Source organism: Delphinus delphis, chromosome 2 (assembly GCF_949987515.2).
Source record: "Delphinus delphis chromosome 2, mDelDel1.2, whole genome shotgun sequence".
NCBI lineage: Eukaryota > Metazoa > Chordata > Mammalia > Artiodactyla > Delphinidae > Delphinus > Delphinus delphis.
Window position 1 is genome coordinate 157,745,990 of NC_082684.1, and position 19,051 is coordinate 157,765,040.

General features: G+C 48.0%; 1 protein-coding gene across 4 annotated transcripts in view; it reads left to right on the forward strand.

Moving 5' to 3' along the window:
* The window catches only part of CELF2 (CUGBP Elav-like family member 2), an 829,766-nt gene that overhangs the window by 778,709 nt on the left and 32,006 nt on the right, over nucleotides 1–19,051 (forward strand). For all 4 annotated transcript variants that reach the window (XM_060006033.1, XM_060006031.1, XM_060006029.1 and 1 more), the window contains one exon: nucleotides 4,999–5,133. In XM_060006033.1, the coding sequence (XP_059862016.1) occupies nucleotides 4,999–5,133 (135 nt within the window). The remainder of the gene's footprint in view (nucleotides 1–4,998; nucleotides 5,134–19,051) is intronic.

The window sequence follows — 19,051 nt, forward strand, 5'->3', positions numbered from 1 at the left end:
CAGGAGGGAAGCTGCCACGTGACCCGCTCAGTGTTCAGAAGAGGGTGTGGCCCACGGTTCCCCGAGGATGCGTGGGCCGGGGTCTGTAATGTCTCGATTCTGAGCATGGAGGGGAGAGGAAATGAGGGTAAGAAACTGAAGGGTTGATTGAGTTCAAGACAAGATCTAGTGCCTGGTTAGCTGGGTTCTTAGCTGCTGACGCAGATCACAGGTTCAGTTCCGGGCCCTCTGGGGCTCAGGTGCCCGGAAGCCAAGCAGGGGCACCATTGTACACGCATCCTTGCACCCTGGGCTCCTGCTAACCAGGACCCACGCGTGCTCGTGCCAGGCAGCATCCCTCACCCACGGCCATCCTCTGCTGAGATTTCATCAGAAGGAGCAAGGCCATGATGGGCAGGTGTCAGGAGCTGGTGGACACTTACATCTGATGTCCCGGCCCCTTTCCTGTGAAGCCCTGTGTGTGTCACCCCTTCCCTCCTCTCACTGCTTCCCCATGTCCCCCCACACTTCCCAGGTGGGAACCAAGAGGGACAGAGGCACAGGCGTGGGGAGGCTCGGGGGGCAGGGTGGGACCGAGAACCAGCCTCCCGTCCCCAGGGCTCTGACCTTCCATGTTCTCTGTGGCACGTGGGACTGCGAGAGTTGTTACAAATGCTAACTAAGCGTGCTTAGTGTGTCCGGCACGGCACGTGCTTTGTCTTTGGTGCCATTATCCTCATTACTGGGGGGTGATACTGTTGTGATTGTTATCCAGCTGATAAGAGTCTGCTCTGCCCTGGGAGTTGTTCTTTAGCTTCAAGTGTACGAAGCATTTACTCTCTTTACCCTCGAGGTCCGTTCAGTTTTACACCTACTTCACAGCCAAGAAATCCAAGAGGCAGACAGTTAACGGGCTCAAGGCCAGGGAGGCTGGCAGAGGGGAGGCCGAGCCCAATTGGAGCCCAGATGTCCTGGAGGCGGAGCCCGTGCTGCCTCCAGTAAACGGGGTCCTTGTCACTGTTGTCACCAGCAGGGAGAGCTGTGCCTTCCAGGCCCGAGGAACACAGGACAGGTCGAAGGGAGGAATGTCAGGGTCGGGGCTGGGAACAGGACTGCACCCAGAAAAGTGAGGAGGAGAGGAGGGGGGCCTCCCGGAGCCCACACGGAGGGCCACGAAGGGACAGACTAGGAGGACGGCCCGGCCTCTTCAGCTCTGCAGCCGCCCGGCGCTCCCCTGTCCTCTTCTCATCCCTGTCAGACCAGAGACACAAGAGGGAGGGGATGTGGGGATATATGTATATGTACAGCTGACTCACTTGCTTATAAGGCAGAAACTAACACACCATTGTAAAGCGATTATACCCCAATAAGATGTTAAAAATAAAAAACAAACACCAAAGACGCATGAGAATGAGCTTCTGGATCCAGGCCTGTTTCCAGAAACGGACTGGATTGTCCCCAGTCCCTGATTCCCCTCCGTTCTGATCTCCAGCAGCCTCCTGGGGCGGGGAATGTCTTGTTTTCCCCACTTAATTCTGGGTGCGGCCCCGGCTCTGGCCTGTCGCGGCCATGTGGTAACGGTTGGCTGGCCGGGCGGCACCTGTGGGTCCTCCTGCTGCTTCTCTCCATTGAACGCTCCCCCTCCCTCCCGTGCCCCCCCATTCCTTCAGATGCTGGGGTCACCACGGCCTCTCCTTCCCAGCTTCATCTCTGCTTCCTTTGGTCTGTTTTCTCCCCCTCAGTGCAGTGCGGTGGTTGGACAGAGTTGGCCCTGCCCGGTGTGGCACCCCAGAGCCCGGCCTTGGCAGTGGAGGCGGGGAGGGGCTGAGCGGGGCAGCCCCCAGGGGTGAGGGGTAGAAGGGGGCACACAGGGAGAGGACGGCGGGACAGAGAGCCCAAGTGTGGCCGGCGGGAGTCTGGGACAGCACTGAGTGTCGTGGGTGAGATGAGGAAAATACACGGTCCTAATAAGTATTTGTAGAAGGGATTAATTAACAGTTGAGGGAAACAGTCAATATTTGAAGCTGTTGTAGATACTAAAGAACTAAGAACAGAGAAAAACCTTGTTTGGGTCTGTAGACAGCGCTCTTTTTTTTTTATAAATTCATTTATTTTATTTTTGGCTGTGTTGGGTCTTCATTGCTGCGTGCAGGCTTTCTCTAGTTGCTGGTAGTGGGGGCTACTCTTCATTGCGGTGCACGGGCTTCTTAGTGCGGTGGCTTCTCTTGTTGTGGAGCACGGGCTCTAGGCACGCAGGCTTCAGTAGTTGTGGCTCACGGGCTTTGTCGCTCCGCAGCATGTGCAATCTTCCCAGACCAGGGCTCAAACCCACGTCCCCTGCATTGGCAGGTGGATTCTTAACCACTGCGCCACCAGGGAAGCCCCAACAGTGCTCTTTACAGCAGCGTGGGAACATTTCATGCTGTGTGTTGCCCTGTTCATTCATCTTCCATGGATCCACCCATCACCTACTATGAGTGAAGGTAGGCGTGTGTGTGTGTGTGTGTGTGTGTGTGTGTGTGTGTGTGTGTGTGTGTGGACTTGAAAGCGAATAAGGCATCTCTGTCCTCAGGGAACTTAGTATCTAGTGGTGAAGGTCAGCAGTACGTACAAACGATGTGAAAGGAGGAGGTGGGGAACGCAGCAGGGGTTCGGAACAGCGATGGGGGAGTTTACAGGTAACATGCAGAAAGTGCGCGTTAGACACAGACTGTCAGTCACCCTCCGCGGGAACGTGCCTCAGCCTCTGGAGGGTCTGTGAGGCTCTGACCCAGCTGAGCGGGCTGAGCTCCTTCCAGCCCCAGAATCGGGCCGTGGCTCCGCCAGGCAGGCCAGAGCAGGTGCCCTGGGGGACCCTCCGGCCCAGGCCGAGGAGGATGCTCAGCTGATCATTACCCGTTGCCAGATGTGCAGACTTCAATGTCGGTGCTAAACCCTCCTCTCGTCTGCACAGCCGTCTGTTGGTGACAGTGTCTGGTCGACTGCGTTACGTCCTTAGCACATTAGAGGGGCCGTGGCAGCCAGGCCGGTCCGTGCTGGTGCACCACACACACACACACACACACCACACACACACACACACACACACACACACACACACCACACACACACACACACACACACACACACACACACACGCACACACACACACCCCCGCCCAGCAGCATCACCCCAAGCACGGCCCCTGGTCATGCCAGCATGAGTGTGTTCAGCTGCTTTCAGGGGCTGCCCCCTGGGTAGGGGCGGGAGGGGGAGTGTCCAATGGGGTCTGCACTCAAGCCCTGTTCCCCCAGCTCCGTTTTCCTCAAGCAGACCTGAAAAATAGGCCCTGGGCTTTTTCCACTCCCAAGGTCTCATCAGAACCACCGTGTCTGACCCCTGACCTGAGGGGAGGAGAGAGCTTTGTTCCCAGCGTCCCCTGCTCGATGGAGCGGGGTCACGTTCACAGGATGCCCCCAGTGCTTTGTCCTGCTTCTCAAGCATCCCCAGGAACTACGTGGGTTTGAGAAACAGGTGCTGGCTTTTACCGTAAGCCACAGGACTGGGTACCTCCTGCAAGAAGGCAGAGTATCATTTTGAGCAAAATGAGGACCCGTTTTGCAGCATGGACTTGGGGAACTCTTTTCTGAGTAGAAATAAGTCCTGACTGAAGCAGCCAGGACGGAGGAGCAGGGTAAGTGGGCCTGGCAGCCGGGCTCTGAGCCAAGCTGAGACAGGGCTCCACATGGTGGCCAGGGGCTTCGCAGCTGTGTTGCTAGAACATTCTCTTGCCCCTCCATCCACCCCCCCCCGTCCCCACCCAGCACTGTTGTCAGACCACTGTCTCCGGTTATAGAGGTTATATTTGCTCAGCAGCCGTGCGTTGAGTACCCGGATTTGAGACATAAGAAGAAGGTAAAATTAAGCCGATGACTTCACTCCCACGTCTTTCTGTGTAAAATTCCTCTGGATGAGGAGAGGACCATGGTTTCCTGCTTCTCGAATGTACGTGGGGGTAAAGGGAATCACGGAAGAAGACTTTGTGCAGAGAACCTGTGTATTGAGAAACAGAAGGAGGGGGAGAAGAGATACTAAAAGTGTACACGGCCCAGGCTCCAGGCCCGAGCCCCCCAGGGCCTGCCAGCACCCCCGTGACGGATCAGCCCCAGACCTCTCAGCTGAGTTTCCTTTCTCTCTGCTATTCACTTCTTAATTTTCGTTAGCCCTCGATTCATTCTAGCTAAAAAGTAGCTCCTCTTTCAGATACAAATACGTTTAAGATGCAGACACAAACATTTTACAAATAAAGATATCACGGCACCGCCACCTTTTTTCATTCTTTGATTCAGCAAATATTATTTGAGTTCCTGCCATGGACGCGATTTCAAGTTCACATTCAAAATAAACCTGGAGAGAGAAGTTCAGGGTCGATGATAATAGTAACAGCAACAATAGTTGCTAACATTTATTGGGGGCTTACATCATGCCAGTTATTATGCTGGGTAATTTTCATTCATCGAGTTATTTAATCTGCACAACCACCGCGTGAGGGAAGGTACAGTAACTGTCACCACTGACTCAGGAAACAGAGAGGTTAAGAACTTTGTGCAGAGTCACACAGCTAATAGAGCCAGGAAACTGAATCAGTGCAGCTTCAGAGCCATAAAACATCATTTCTTCTGTAATACCTCATACGTGTACCTGTCGAGTTTAGGGATGGAGAGTTTCCCCTGAAACTCCAGCTGTCCAAGCCCGGATCTCACAGTTTCTTGACAGCCACGAGGTGGAAGGCCCTGCTGTCCATGGTCCACGCAGAAACCTGTTGCTTATCTTGTAGGATGACCTGCGCAGCCTGGGAGGAGGCGTTAGGAAGAGGGTGCTGGGTTGGCACAGGCTGCGTGGTGACACACGAGTCCCCAGGGCAGCTGGGGCGAGTGTGCCATCCCGGAGCTCTCTGCCCATGTCCCCTGCCTTATCTTTTTGGAAACGGGTGAAGTGGGCCTATTGCTAACGTTGCCTCTCTCTTCCCCCACCCTGCAGGCATGAATGCTTTACAGTTACAGAACCTGGCAACGCTGGCGGCGGCTGCAGCCGCAGCCCAGACCTCAGCCACTACCACCAATGCAAATCCTCTCTCCACCACGAGCAGCGCCCTAGGAGCCCTCACCAGTCCCGGTAAGGGGTCATCCTGCCTCTGGGAGACAGGACACAGGGGTCAGTGCCAAGTGCAGGGTGGACGCGTTCAGACCGAGCCGGACACCAGACTTAATTACCTCTTTAATTTCCTTTTTTGTTTGCCTGTTCTTAATTTATTTTTTTGTTGTTGAAGTATAGTTAATTTACAGTGTTAATGTCTGCTGTACAGCAGAGTGACTCAGTTATACACATATATACATTCTTTTTTATATTCTTTGCCATTATGGTTTATCCCAGGCTATTGATGTAGTTGCCTGTGCTGTCCAGTAGGAGGACCTTGTTGCTTATCCATTCTGTATATAATAGTTTGCATTTGCTAATCCCAAACTCCCAGTCCATTCCTCCCCAGCTCCCCCATTGGCAACCACAAGTCTGTTCTCTCTATCTGTGAGTCTGTTTCATAGATAGGTTCATTTGTGTCATATTTTAGATTCTACGTATAGGTGATATCATGCATATTTGTCTCTTTCTGACTTACTTCACTTAGTATGATAGATAATGTCCAGGTCCATCCATGTTGCTGCAAATGGCGTTATTTCGTTCTTTTTTATGGCTGAGTAGCGTTCACCACCTCTTCTTTATCCATTCCTCTGTTGATGGACATTTAGGTTGTTTCCATGTCTTGGCTCTTGTAAATAGTGCTGCTGTGAACATAGGGGTGCATGTATCTTTTAAAGAAACAAAGTTTGAGCTTGTGTGTTTTTATCCTCCAAGGATAAAATGAGAAAAAAGGTTTTGCGAGGGAGTCTACCCTGCTATTGATTCTCGCACGTTCATTTTGTTTGAAAAATGTGCTGTCGCTTCAGTCCTCATGAGGTTTCCCCAAGATGAGGAAGTGTCTCAGGAATGCTCTTTTCTCCTGTTTTTTTTGTTGTTGTGTTTTTGGTTTTGGTTTAGCAATTTAAGAATTCTCTGTTAAATCTCAAAATCCCGAATCATCTTCGTCATGATATTTCACACCAGCTCCATCCTTTGATTTTCAACACCGTGGCCTAGAGGGGACCATCTTTGTTGTTCCTTTGTGGTCCCATTCTGGGCCGTGTCATTTAAAGTGTTTTTTTTCTCCCCCCCCCCCCACCTTAGAAATTCTGTTGCCTTATTCAAAGGCAGATGCCGTTTTCTTTTTCATAGGAGCCAGACCTAATGTGGTTGCTTAGACACCGGGATTTGTTTTTTGAGAAGCGTTTTGCTGGCTTGCCTTCCTCTCTGTGTTTTCTGGGCCTTGGTGGAGATCTCACCTTCTCCTCTGGTACGTGGAGGAGCTGGCCTGAACAACGTACAAGCCCCCTCCTAACTGGAATCCCCAGGGCCCTCTATCGGCTGCTCCCAAAAGATGAGCTAACTGTCCAACACGCTCTTATGTCATAGTGTGGAGATTTCTTTCCGAAAAATGGAGAAGGAAAGCTACAGCACCTGGCGGACCAGCTTTGTTAAGGCTTCCAAGTTCAGGGAGCAGTGAAGCTGCCATAGCCCTTGATGTGTTTACAAAACATTGTGTTTCTAACACATTTCCTTCTGAGTACAGTTTTGAGGGAGGAACCTAAGAGATGTTTAGGAGAGGCTGGAAGTTGTATCCTCCACCTCATCTCAAAGCAACAGCACATGGGACGTTGCCTTCATTCTTGAAATGTCTTCAAAAACGTACCGTGACTACATGTGGGCCTCATTTCATGCAACAGATAATATTCCTGAGACATCAGCTTTGTCGTTTTTTTCAAGATTAAGTTATAACTCTAATGCAAAACATAAACTGGTTATTTAAATCCTTTTTAAGACATACACATTTTTGACATGGTATATTCCCGCTTATGAAAATAATAGTGATTTTTTTTCTTAAAAACAAATTAAATATTTGATCTCGCTAATGTATCTGTTTTAGAAATCAGCTTGAAAAGTTTTTTAAATGAGAATTATCCTCTCCCTGTGAGGACTGTGAAAAGATGACATTAAACCAGCACAGACTCCGTACACCTGAAACTAACACAACATTGTAAATCAACTCTACTCCAATAAAAATTTAAAAACAGCACAGAGCATTGTACATGCATTTTATACATTTATACATGGATCTTCAGTCAGCAGCTGGTATTTTTAACTATATTTTGTTTGGAGTGAAACAACTAAACATCCCTCAAAATCTGAATGCTTTCTTAATTGTTCATACGAAAAGGAAGAAGATTGGCTTTGTTTTTTTTTTTTTAAAGAGAAAGCAATATTGACTTTATTTTGGCAAAAGTCAGTGATTGTAATGTTTCCAACCTTGGCTTTCAGCCTTGACTCCCTTGCATTTAGAGTAATCAGCAGAAACTCACCACATGGTTGGTAACAAGGTGGAGAAAAAAGAAAACTCTTTTTTCTGTGAAGACTTTCCCTTATATGGCGAGGAGCCAGAGTCCACCGTTTGGCCCATCAGCCCTTAAAGAGTTTACTATTGTAGTTAACACTGAAATTATTCTGCTGTTCCAGAAGTGACCATTCTCGTGATGGACATTTGGGTTAAGGATATGTGGCCTGTTGTTTGCTTGGCAAGGTTCATTCAACTTTACGAAAATATATTCTTCCTTTGTGATATCTGGGCATATATATGTGCCCAGGACATTCCGGAGAATCAGAATTGATAACCCGAACGTCTTGTTCTCCTTTAAGAAGGCTCGTGGGTTTAAGAGCCAAGTGCAAAAGTGTCTGCCAGCTGATCAGTGTCGATGTTATAATTGACAGTTAGTGCTTTGAGCGTCTGGATAGCCTTAGGTGCTGGCCTGGGACACTCCCCACCCCCGGGAGTCTCCCCGTCTGTTAGGGGGACTCGGACAATGCACAGTCGTGTGTGCCAGGCAAGCGCTGTGAGCAGAGAGACCGGGCAGAATAAGATGGAGGGAATGCAAAGGGTTGAAGAAGCCTTGCCCCCTCTGGAAAGGTGGCGTTTGAGCAGAAACCTGAGGAAAGTGAAGGAAGCACGTAGATAATCCAGAGAAAGGGTGTCCGGGCAGAGGACAGAGCAAGCACGGGCTGTGAGGCAGGAGGAGGCCTGGCACGATCACAGCCTCACGTGGAAGGCGTGGTGCTGAGCGGGGGCAGAGGGAGAGGTGAGAGGTGAAGGGTGAGGGGTAAGAGAGAAGGTCCATGTACATGGATCCCTTCCATCCAGTATGGTCAGGAGCACAAATACGTAGTGACCTTCTTAAAGTGCAGGGCACTCAGAAGCCTAAGAAGAGAGCCAGAATATTTAAGGAACTTGAAACATGTCTGACCATTTTCAGCTTCTTCCTGAGACCTGAATGAAAGGGAAAATGTGTCCTGAGATGCATTTTCTTTCTTCCCACCTCGGCCAAGCGTCCTTCCCTCTGCCCTTAACATGGTGTCCAGCCCTTCTGGAAATTCTGCCAACGGAGGTGTCAGGGAGAGTGGTTTTTCTCTTCTCTGTTGAGGAATGCTTTGCATAAGAGCTGAGAGTATTTGATTAGAATGCTGAAGTGTAGCAGCAGAAACGATTTAAATCTACGTTTCAATTATTTTTCTTAAGTGTAACTAAAAAAAATCTGGCGTTTAAGTGCAAGTAAATTATTTGTGTAATTTCCACCAGGGACTCTTTCAAAGTCACAGGAAAGGTGGTTAGTAAGAATTCATGACTCTCCACTTCATCAGAGCAATTTCCCAGGAAATAAAAGGGAAAGAAAGCTGGTCCCAAGGCCAATATGATTTTTTATTTTCTAAATAATGAAAAACAGGGCTTCCAGTCGAACCGTGAACCAGTCCATTCAAACTGTAATGTGAATCAAAGCTTCAGCCCACCCTCCTGCACAGGCCTTGTTTTTACCCTGTTTTTAAAGATAGATGTCTCTTATGCTTCAGACAAATCCATCTAGAAAGTAAAGGGACAACTCAGTCCTCAAAACTATTAACTTTTTTAATAATTGTAAATTTATCATTTCTGTTTTGCATACCCAGGAACAAGCTCCCTACAGCATCATTATAAATGATTTTAAACGGTCTGTGCTTTAAGACATAAAAAATTAAGCATTAATTAAAAAAAAAATCCCCTTCAGCAATAAATAGGTTTCTTTGTCTCCTGGCCTTGAAATAAACATTAAAATCATCTCGGTTATTTTGGTGATGAAATGATTCAACCTTTGAGAACATTTCTCAAAGAAAGCAGAGTTAAAATTAAAACATAAAAAAAGAAAAATCATCTCAGTTGCCCATGATTAGAATAAGTGTTTCTTCCAATTATCAGATGGTAGGGAATAAAGTTAGAAATTAAATCATGAAAAAAAAAACCAGGTAAAGGCATATTATGCCTTTAATGAGTTTCTCTGAGGTCTTTTGAAGCCTAATTTAATCGTGTTTCTTGTCTTTCATTTTGATATGATAATTTTTCCTTTGTTTACTTCAGTCTCCTATTTAGTTAATTAATTCTTGGGTCATTTCTTCTTACCCGATTTTCAACCTGTTTTTGAGGCATGAGTCTCGATATTGGTATAAAGAGGCAAATTGTCTGTAAGGCATGTGGCTAGGTCTTAAAGAAAGATAATATCTGTCTTCTACCCAGCTTGTAGATTTGTTGCCTTTGCCTGGTAATTTTGAGAACTTGCGCAAGAGGGTTATCATTACCACACGCGAACATTTCTCTGGCATTTCCTGTCTGAAACATAATGTTGCATTCATGTACCACATTATTCCACTGACCTTCTTCTATTTTCTTTTTTCTTTTTTTTTTTATAAAAGGATGTTTTAAAATTCTCCAAATGCTTCTGTAAGTGCACTCAGTCAAGTGAACACTTCAGGATAATAGATAATTTCTGTCGACAGTGGAAGGCATTTTAAAATGCTAGGGAGCATTTTTCCCTTCCTACCGTTGGCTTTTCACATAGTTTTCACTCTGAAGTCTAGGCAGTGTTTTTTCCCATCTTCAAGACACGGCCCGCCTCCTTGCAGGCTGTGAAGCTTCCTGTGGACTCTTTGAGGGGAACAGAGACCGGGGGTGTTTCCGTGGGATTCAGACCTTTCCCGGGCTCCTCACATAAGGAGGGCCAGCAAGTGGGCCCCTCCAGTGTCACCCACCGCTATCACCAGGCTGGCTGAGCTTTGGGGACCCGGAAGTTATCCTCCGAGTCATCCCAGAGCCCTTCAGTGTTACGAGAGGCTTTTGTCCCCCCACTAAGTGTCTCTGCACGTGTGTCACCCTAGAACTCGCATCGTGGAAGAGATGGATTCACAGGCAGACCTAGCCCCCATTCTGGAGCCTTCTGCTAGGCAGGGCAAGTCCATGAAAATGAGTTGGGCCTGCACTGCCCTGTCCAAGCCGTCACATGCGGGGGCAGTAGCATCACGGTGGAGTCTGATGGGGCCAGGAGAGAGGCACAGACAGAGGGCGCTGGGGGAGGCCATCTCCCCAGGCTGCCGAGTGATGCCACGACCTCGGGGAGTCTGAAGCCAACCTTCTTCCAGAAGCCTGTTGTTCCCACCGCCTCTCATCCCCGTTGAGACACCCTCCGCCTCTCACTGACCCAGGCTCAAGCCGGTGAAGTGACCTTTGCAGCCAGCCTCTGGTTCACTGTCATCCCATCAGTCACCGTGTCCAGTCGCTTCTCTCTCTGAAACATCTTTTTTCTTCTCCCATTGACACCCCCCCGGGTGAAGCTCCTTTTGTCCCATTAGTGCCGCCACCAGCTCCATCTTGCACACTGTTAACAAAGCCAACAGCGCGGTTCAGACACTTTCACACGGTTCACTGTGGTCTCAGCTAGAGCAGGACAAACTCCTTAGCATGGCCTTCAGGGAGCTCCCTGACCTGCCTCCATCCTTTCTCCCCAGAACTGCCGCGGCCCCCCAGCCCCCAGCAGCCTACCCTCCAGCAACATCGGGATTCTTCCTCCCCGAAACACACTGTCGGCCTTCTTGCCTTTGTTAAACCTACTGGCTGCTCTGCCTTGAATATCTTCTCTCCAATTTCCTCCTGTGAAAACCTCCTACATCACTCCTTTATTACAGTGTCAATGGTTGGGAAGATTCATGAGTAGGTCTAAAATCGGTGTTTTTAACGCACATTATAAAAAGTATAGTTTATACTGCTTTCCATAGATTAAGCAGCAGTAAAAAAAAAAAAAAAGGTTTCTAGTAATTAATAAAAATTGGTTTTAGTAGTCTCATACTTATCTCTTAAGAATCAGTGCAAATGTCATCTCCACCATGAAGCCTTCCGGAAAGAATTAATTGCTTCCACAATGTATTTCTAATATAAATACGTACCTCATTCTAAACCTGGGTCACACGCAGGCTCCTTGGTAAGGAGCTGTATTAGAAGCTCCCTGAGGGCGGATTGGAGGGAAAGAGGAACCGTTGAGCCGGGAGGCAATGGTCCATCAATGCCTCAAGTCTGCCCTCCTGTACCGTCAAAGTACGTTCCTTCTTCTAAAACACTTATTTTCTTCGCAGGCTGGTTGTTGGGGTGCTTGTCTCTCTACCTTCTAGATAGTAAGTCCTGTAAAGTAGGAACAGTTCCTTTACTCGTAACCCCTCTTGCATTTGGAACAGTGTGTCATGCACAGTGTCACGCATACTTCAAGTGTTACTTCAGCTAACAGCAAGTAGAAATGCTCAAAGAGAAAGGTTTGAAAGCCGCGTGTTCCGTCTAGCTCAGCGCACGCGTCCCTAAGGACCCTGAGTCTGTTGTGGTGACGTGTGGCAGGGTCCGTGCCCCTTCCAGGTGGATGTTCAGGTCTGACAGGTTTCTGAAGAATGAATCAATACCAGTGCACATTAGAACAAGGTCATAGAAAGCAGGGGTTTTATTCCAATAATTTTACGAAGATTGGCTTTCAAAACATTCTGATGTCGTGATATAGAATAAGTAAGAGTCTCAGGTCAGATAAAGGGATTTCACTTGAAAAGAACCATCTCCTCTGATGTGGGCTTTTGAAAGACCAACCTCCAACACGCTCTTAATTCCGTGTGCTTCGCCAACCGCCCTCAGGTTGGCCTCCACAGGGTCCATGAAGCAGGGTCCCATTTAACTTTGGGGGTATTTTTTTCCTATGCTGCTCTTCAGCGTGTTATTAATTCAGGGATCCATTCTTCATTCGGAAATTACCTGGGTCTCTTACCTGCCCACATTTCCCCTTAGGCCTGTCTTTCCTCATTGCTTATTATCAAGCAAGTGAATCTCAGGCAGTCGAGTTTCCCACTTCGTTCGCTACACGTTAAAGTGTCGTCATCAAGCAGAAGCAAGTTGGTTTTTAAAATCAGCTCTTTACTTGTGGGGTTGAATCCGTCAAACAGCCTTACATCCTCATTGCTACAGAAAGAGAATGGACATTCCAGGTTTTGCTTGTTTTTTGTAGGTTTCACCCTTTTGTACTTTTTTTTTTCTAGAAGGTTTGCACATGTTAACTTGTTCTCGACATTATGGGGCTCGCTTTATTTTCAGCATTGCTAATGGGATTGAACATCATGTAAAATGTTCCATAAATAAAATGTCACTAGAGTGACTATAATTTCCTGATATATTCTTTTCATTCAGTCAAGAAATATGTATTGAGCATCTACTATGTACCTGGGACGATTGCAGGCATTTGAAACACCAGTGGACAAAGCTGACCAAACCCCTGCCCTCATGTCATTTATATTTTAGCATTAGCTTTTTAAAAGACATACTGACTAAATTCCCACAAACTATAGCTTCTACACCCTTTAAAAAAAAAACTTTTCATGACCAACTTTTTTGTATACCTTATGCTAAAATTTTGTGAATTGGACCAAGGTGGGGAAAGGAGAGATCTTTCTCTACTTTCTCCCTCTTCTGTAACCTGTACCATTTTTCTATACACTTAATGCAACAAAGAGCTCTGAGAATAGTATTCACCATTAGATTAGATTTGGTCAGTGGCAAAACCAGAAAAAAGAGGAATGTGTCCTTGGCACTTCTGCTCCCTGGCTTCTCAACAGAGGCATTTCATGAAAAGCAAATATTTAAAAAGTCCTTAGGCATTTAAAACGTAATCACTGAAAAAAAAAAAACAAAACAAAAAAAAGCAAACAATCACTGGGAGTGGTCCATCTTTCCAGTAAATGCCTCTTTATTTGGCATTGATCATTCTGCTTCTAGGGTTTAAAAAAGAAAAAGCATGCAAAACCTCCCAGCTGGAGTTTTGACGGCCCCTGCATGTGCTGGGCATTTTGATGTGGAATTACCTTTAAATTTCCCTTACCGTCAAGGAAATGAGAAGTCTCTTGGTCCAGATAGCAGAACCGCAGCTCATTGTCTCATTCATTCGTTTCCTGAGCTGCCAGAGTCATCTCAGCGCCTGCCATCAGAACAGCTTCGCATGGTGGCTGGGCTGCCCTGCGCAGTCGATGAGATGCCCCTGCCCTGGCGCAGTCTCTTAATAGTCCTGAGCTAATTTAAAGCTTAACTAAAGCTGCCCCGCCGAGTGGGTGACGATAACGTATGGTCCTCCCCTTTGCCGCAGAGCTTGGATTTCTGCAAGCTTGGCCCCGGGGGTGGACACATCCCATCCTTCATTCGTAGGACCGTCAGTCACTCAGGACTTTGGTCCTGCTTTGTTCGGGGTGCACTTTTTCGATATTTTTAGATAGGGGCTCTCGTTCTCCACGTGTTTGCTTCAGTGGCTCTGGAGGCTGTGCTGTGTCCGTGATTCAGTGTAAACATTGCCCTGCACAGTCTCCTGCATCGTGTGCAGGTCCACGTCATGGCCCCTTGTGAAGTGTGTGTGAGCTCAGAGGCGTGTCTTCTCTACAACACAGCCACTCGGTGAGACTCCCCCACCTCCCAAATTATCTATGTTGCTGTCTGATATAACCATGTTATCATTGCCGGCACTAGTAAAAGCATGTATGGAGTGCTTAACTGTGTTTTATATTAGATGGAAAAAGCAACAAAACTTGACTCTAGTCACAACTTCCCAGAGGCTTATAATCTAGGGTCCACGCTTTAAGACTTAAAAGCAGCAAAATATAAATGCTTCATTTGTATGTGGCTTAATCCCTTAAACTGGATGCAGTGGTCACATGCAAAAAAAAAAAAAAAAAAGCAAAATGCCCCAACCTGGACTCTTCTGGTTGAAGAGCAGGAATCAGATAAGGCACAAGGTGTCAGTGACAGCAGAGATTCTGTCTTGAGGAAGTGAGGGTAACTTTTAACAGGAGAGTTGGCGTTGGAGCCAAAATTATAAGACGGATAGGATTTTGGGAGGTAGAAATGGGAGATTTATCAGATGTGTCAAGCGTGAGAAAACCCAGAAAAAGCATTCAGTCAGCAAATGGAAATGCATCTCACTTTTCACCAGCAGAAGATGGATGGGAAATAGGAACCAGGGAGGGAGGGCGCTGAAAGCCGTGGCTGAGGAGCTAGAACTTCCTCTTGCGGGCAGTGAAGAGCCATGTAAGGACTTCGAGCGCAAGAGTGTCAGTGGTGGCACTTGGGTACCAATTGGATGTGAGCGAGACAAAGGGAAGGAGTTGAAGACGGAAGGGTATTGAGCCTGGGGACCAGTAGGACAGCGCTTTCATTAGTAGAGAGAGGGCAGCCGGGAGCAGGAAAAGTTTATAGTGGAAGGTGGTTTGGTTTTACACACGTTGAGCTGAGGCACATGCGAACTGGCCTTTCATTTAAATACATCCCCAAAGCAGATGGGTTCCCTGATCCTCGACCTTGTCCTGGGTCAGCTGCAGAGGTGGGGAGGTGGGCAGATGTCAGCCAGGTGGGGCCTGGGTGGATCACTGAGCTAGAATCACCAAACACAGCAGAGCAGGGGCCTGGGGGGTGAGGCCTTGGCTGAGGACCATGTTTGGGGACAGCCGGGAGGAGCCAGGTGGTGGGAAGGGAGCTCCGGGGAAGCCTGGTATCCGGGGAACCAAGCAGGAAGGAGATGAAGGTGAGTGCAGAGAAGAGGCATTTGAGTTTCGCCACTGGGCAGGCGGTTCACCCCCAAGTGGCCAATCACTGCAGCGGTGGCGGGGATGTCACGGTTCCGGAGGCCGTGAGAGGAGGGCGGATGTGAGCCTGGAGGCGGGAATTATGTATTCACATATGACACCTCCATAAAATGTAGTGGTTTCTTTTACAAAGTCAAGCAGGGTCAATAGGAGGAAAAATGTTAAGATGGAGAAACGTAAACATACTTCTAGATTCAGGAGGAGGCGGAACAGGGCAGGAAAGGAAGAGGCCAGCGAGGTGAAAACTGATGGACTGAAGGGGATGGAGGTTGGACGGATGGAATCAAACCCTCTTCTAAGCCTCTCATCTGGCGCCTGGAGTAGCATGTGTGAGGATCTGTCCTGCGTGTCCCCAGCCCCAGGGCAGCAGCCCCCATGCCTGCCTTCCCAGCTGTCCCAGGATTAGGTTATGTACTAATGTACGGGACAGGGCACAAAGCCGTAAAAACGTTCAGTAAGTGGATGGTGTAGCCTTAAAAGAGGGAATGCCTTTGCTGCTGAGACATGAATAGGAGGAGGTCAGGACTGGGGAGGCTGTACAGGATTTGAGACAGAAAGGTATTCACATCACGCATAAGTCAAGAATTTAAGTGTCTAGGGCTAGAAACCGAAAAAGGTTCCTGCCCTGGGCAGAGGTTTAAAAACCAGTTAATCTAAAGAATGTGATGGAAGAATTACAGTTTCATTTTCTTTCTAACGTGTGTGGACATCTTGACCAAGAGCTGAAGGACTGTGATCTAGAGCAAGTCATTTCATCTTTCTTTGTTTAGTTTTCTCCATTGTGAAATGGAATTGTCCACTTTTACCTTTATTGAACTATTGAGGGAATATGCATATATAATGCATGCTATTGCTTTTATATATATAAATTTATTTATTTTATTTTTGGCTGTGTTGGGTCTTCGTTGCTGTATGTGGGCTTTTCTCTAGTTGCAGCACGCAGGGGCTACTCTTTGTTGCAGTGTGCAGGCTTCTCATTGCGGTGGCTTCTCTTGTTGCAGAGCATAGGCTCTAGGCGTGAGGGCTTCAGTAGTTGTGGCACACGGGCTCAGTAGCTGTGGCTCGCGGGTCCTAGAGCGCAGGCTCAGTAGTTGTGCCTCACGGGCTTAGTTGCTCCGTGGCATGTGGGATCTTCCCAGGACCAGGGCTTGAAGCCGTGTCCCCTGCATTGGCAGGCGGATTCTTAACCACTGCACCACGAGGGAAGCCCTATTGCTTTTTTTTTTTTTTTAAGACATTAAAGTATCATCTGGGAAAGATGATTATTTGGGAGTGACACTAAATTCTGCTCCTCTGGACAATAAGAAACTAGGTTTAAACTGGAATAAGATCCGGTGATACTTTTTCTCTGAACCTTTGCCTTCAGAAAACAAATATCTCCCCACCCTTCCTAAAAATATTAGAATATAAATGCAGGGAGTAGACCCTTTCCTTACTTCTTTCTGCTTTGGGGCTTAGCTAAAGAAGATGGCAGTGAACTTCAAATTTGACTTGATGTTATAGAACCAACACACCTGCTTATCAAAGACAAAATGCTCTGTTGGGTTAAATAAAGCACGATAACCATGGTCGGACCCGTTTCCTTGTAGCTGTCCCCACTGAGAGTGAAGCCCTCGGAGAGTGGTTTGTTTTTATTTCAGGCAGTATACTTAGTGTGTGCTCCTCTGCGGTCGGTCATTTGCAAAGGAAACCACCCAAGTAGCTGAAGGGCAGCTCATTAGCATCGCAGACCTTAAACTCTGCCAGGTGACCTCTTGCCAACCTTGGGGTCCTGTTATCGAAAGGAAGATCTGCCCCCTCTCTGGGACAGACCAGGATCCAGGAGGTCTTCATTAACCTCCCAGTGACATGGTGCTTGCTTTCCACAGAAATCCGTGGTCCTCACTTTTTCTCTCCAGAGTCCAGAGCTTGGTCAAATCATCCCATTTCGTAATCACAAGGAATCTTCAAGATCATCTATCCAGGTGCCTCACTCATGATCCAGATGAGGAAACAGAAGGCTGCAGGGTTAAATGATGCGCCCAAGGGGCCACAGGCTGTTAGCCGCAGCTGAGCGGGCCACCACTTCTGCCACCCCAGAAAATATTCAAAAGCAGGAGCTCCTGAGGACCTGGAATTGTATTTCTTAGTTTCTTCATCCTTATAAGGAAATCACCACGATTTTTCAATTTGTGTCCATGACCATCTATTTTAAAAAAAAAAGCAAATACCAGGGCCCAGCCATGGGGAGGCGTGTACTTTTATTCTGGTAATTCGTAAGCGAAATATCATTAGAACCAAGTTTCCCTTTCCTTTGCTCCATTCCTGTTTGATCCATACAGGCTGAGTTGATATCAATATAAACCGACTGTTTCAAGCTCATGCCCCCAAATTACACCTTCATTCTTGTGTCCCTCTTCATGGGACTGGGGAGGGTACTGAACATAGGCAAGTTGAGGAGGTACCTAGGTTGTTGACAACTAATGAAGTAGATTCTTTCTTAGAAACATCACCCAGTGACGGCTCCAACGAGCACTTGTTAAGTGACAATTAAAGTGAAGGAAACAGTGAGACTGCAGTAGATGTTAAGAGGTTGATGCTGCCCACATCCGTTTCCATACCACTTTCTCACCTCCAAAAACATTTACTGTCATAGAATAATGCTCAAAAAGGACTCAGAGCCCAACAAGGGACTTTCTTCCTCTGGTCCTTCAGACTCAGAGTGTTCCTCTGGCCCATCTAGAGAACCAGTAATGATTTGTCTGGCCCAGCGTCACACACACCAAATTGTTGACTGGTCTCCTGGTGAGTTGGAAGTAGGTTAGTGAAGGAAGAAAGTGACGCAGGTGTTTATGGGGTCACGGACGTGCCCGTTACAGATCGTCGGGTAGTGAGATCAGAACACCTTGGAAGCTTTCAACGCCAGTTTCTAACCCAAACAGCCACCTCCCGCCCTGTCATCCCTCCTCTCCTCACCCCTCTCCGCCCCCCCAAAAAAACCTTTTAGGGAATAAATTTAAAATAAGAGGTGTGGTTATTGTGGGATAATTAGAGCCCTTAGAAGAGGAGACACTGTTTGGCGAATCCCCACGGGTGCCTGTGTCACCGCTTCATGACTCTGCCCCCTTCTAAGCATCCAAGCTTGTGTGACGCAGGGCGGTGACCGCAGGCTCCGCCGTCCTGAGTGTGTCTGGTCGAGGCAGGCAGTTTTCTCTGTTTGCAGGTATTTTATTTATTTCCTAAACTACAAAGCCACTGTGCTTACACCGTCTCATTGATCTGTGGAGAGTATTTTGTGGATGCACTAAAGGCAGATTCTTGGCGTCCTCTATTAATGTTGTCTCGTTGTAGCTTTTTAAAAATCTTGCAGTCCAGGAAAAGTGGGGAGGGGGTTAGTAGGAGGAAATTGAGGCACTGGGTTCCTAGAAAGCGTGGTCCTTTCAGGGGCAGACATATCCGAGACAGGACCTGCCAGTGCACCGATAAAAGAACGGAGGGAAAGATCACCTTCGCGTAGGGAGGATGACAGAGGCGTGGTGCGTGTCAGAGGTTGATCGTCCCCAACGACCACCTTTCTACTTTTCTCGGTGGATCTGGAATCTGGAAAAAGAGGAAGAGCCAGGACTTCCCTGGCGGTCCAGCAGTTAGGACTCCGCGCCTCCCTGCAGGGGGCGCGGGTTCAATCCCTGGTCGGGGAGCTAAGATCCCGCAAGGCACGCGGCTACACAACAAAGGGGGAAGAGCCACGTTCCCTACATTCAGCAGTCAGCCTCCCCGCAAACTGCCGGCCATCCCACCTCGTGCAAAGAATGAGAAGGAAGCCGGTATTTCCTCCATGTCCCTGATCACAGTTCGAGGAGAGGGAGGATGAGGTCTCTGCCTCTCCAGGGGCCAGGCCAGCGTGGAGCCTCGCGGACCTCAGAGGGGCCTCTGGTTCCTTCTGTGGCAGCCACGCAAGGGGGAACGA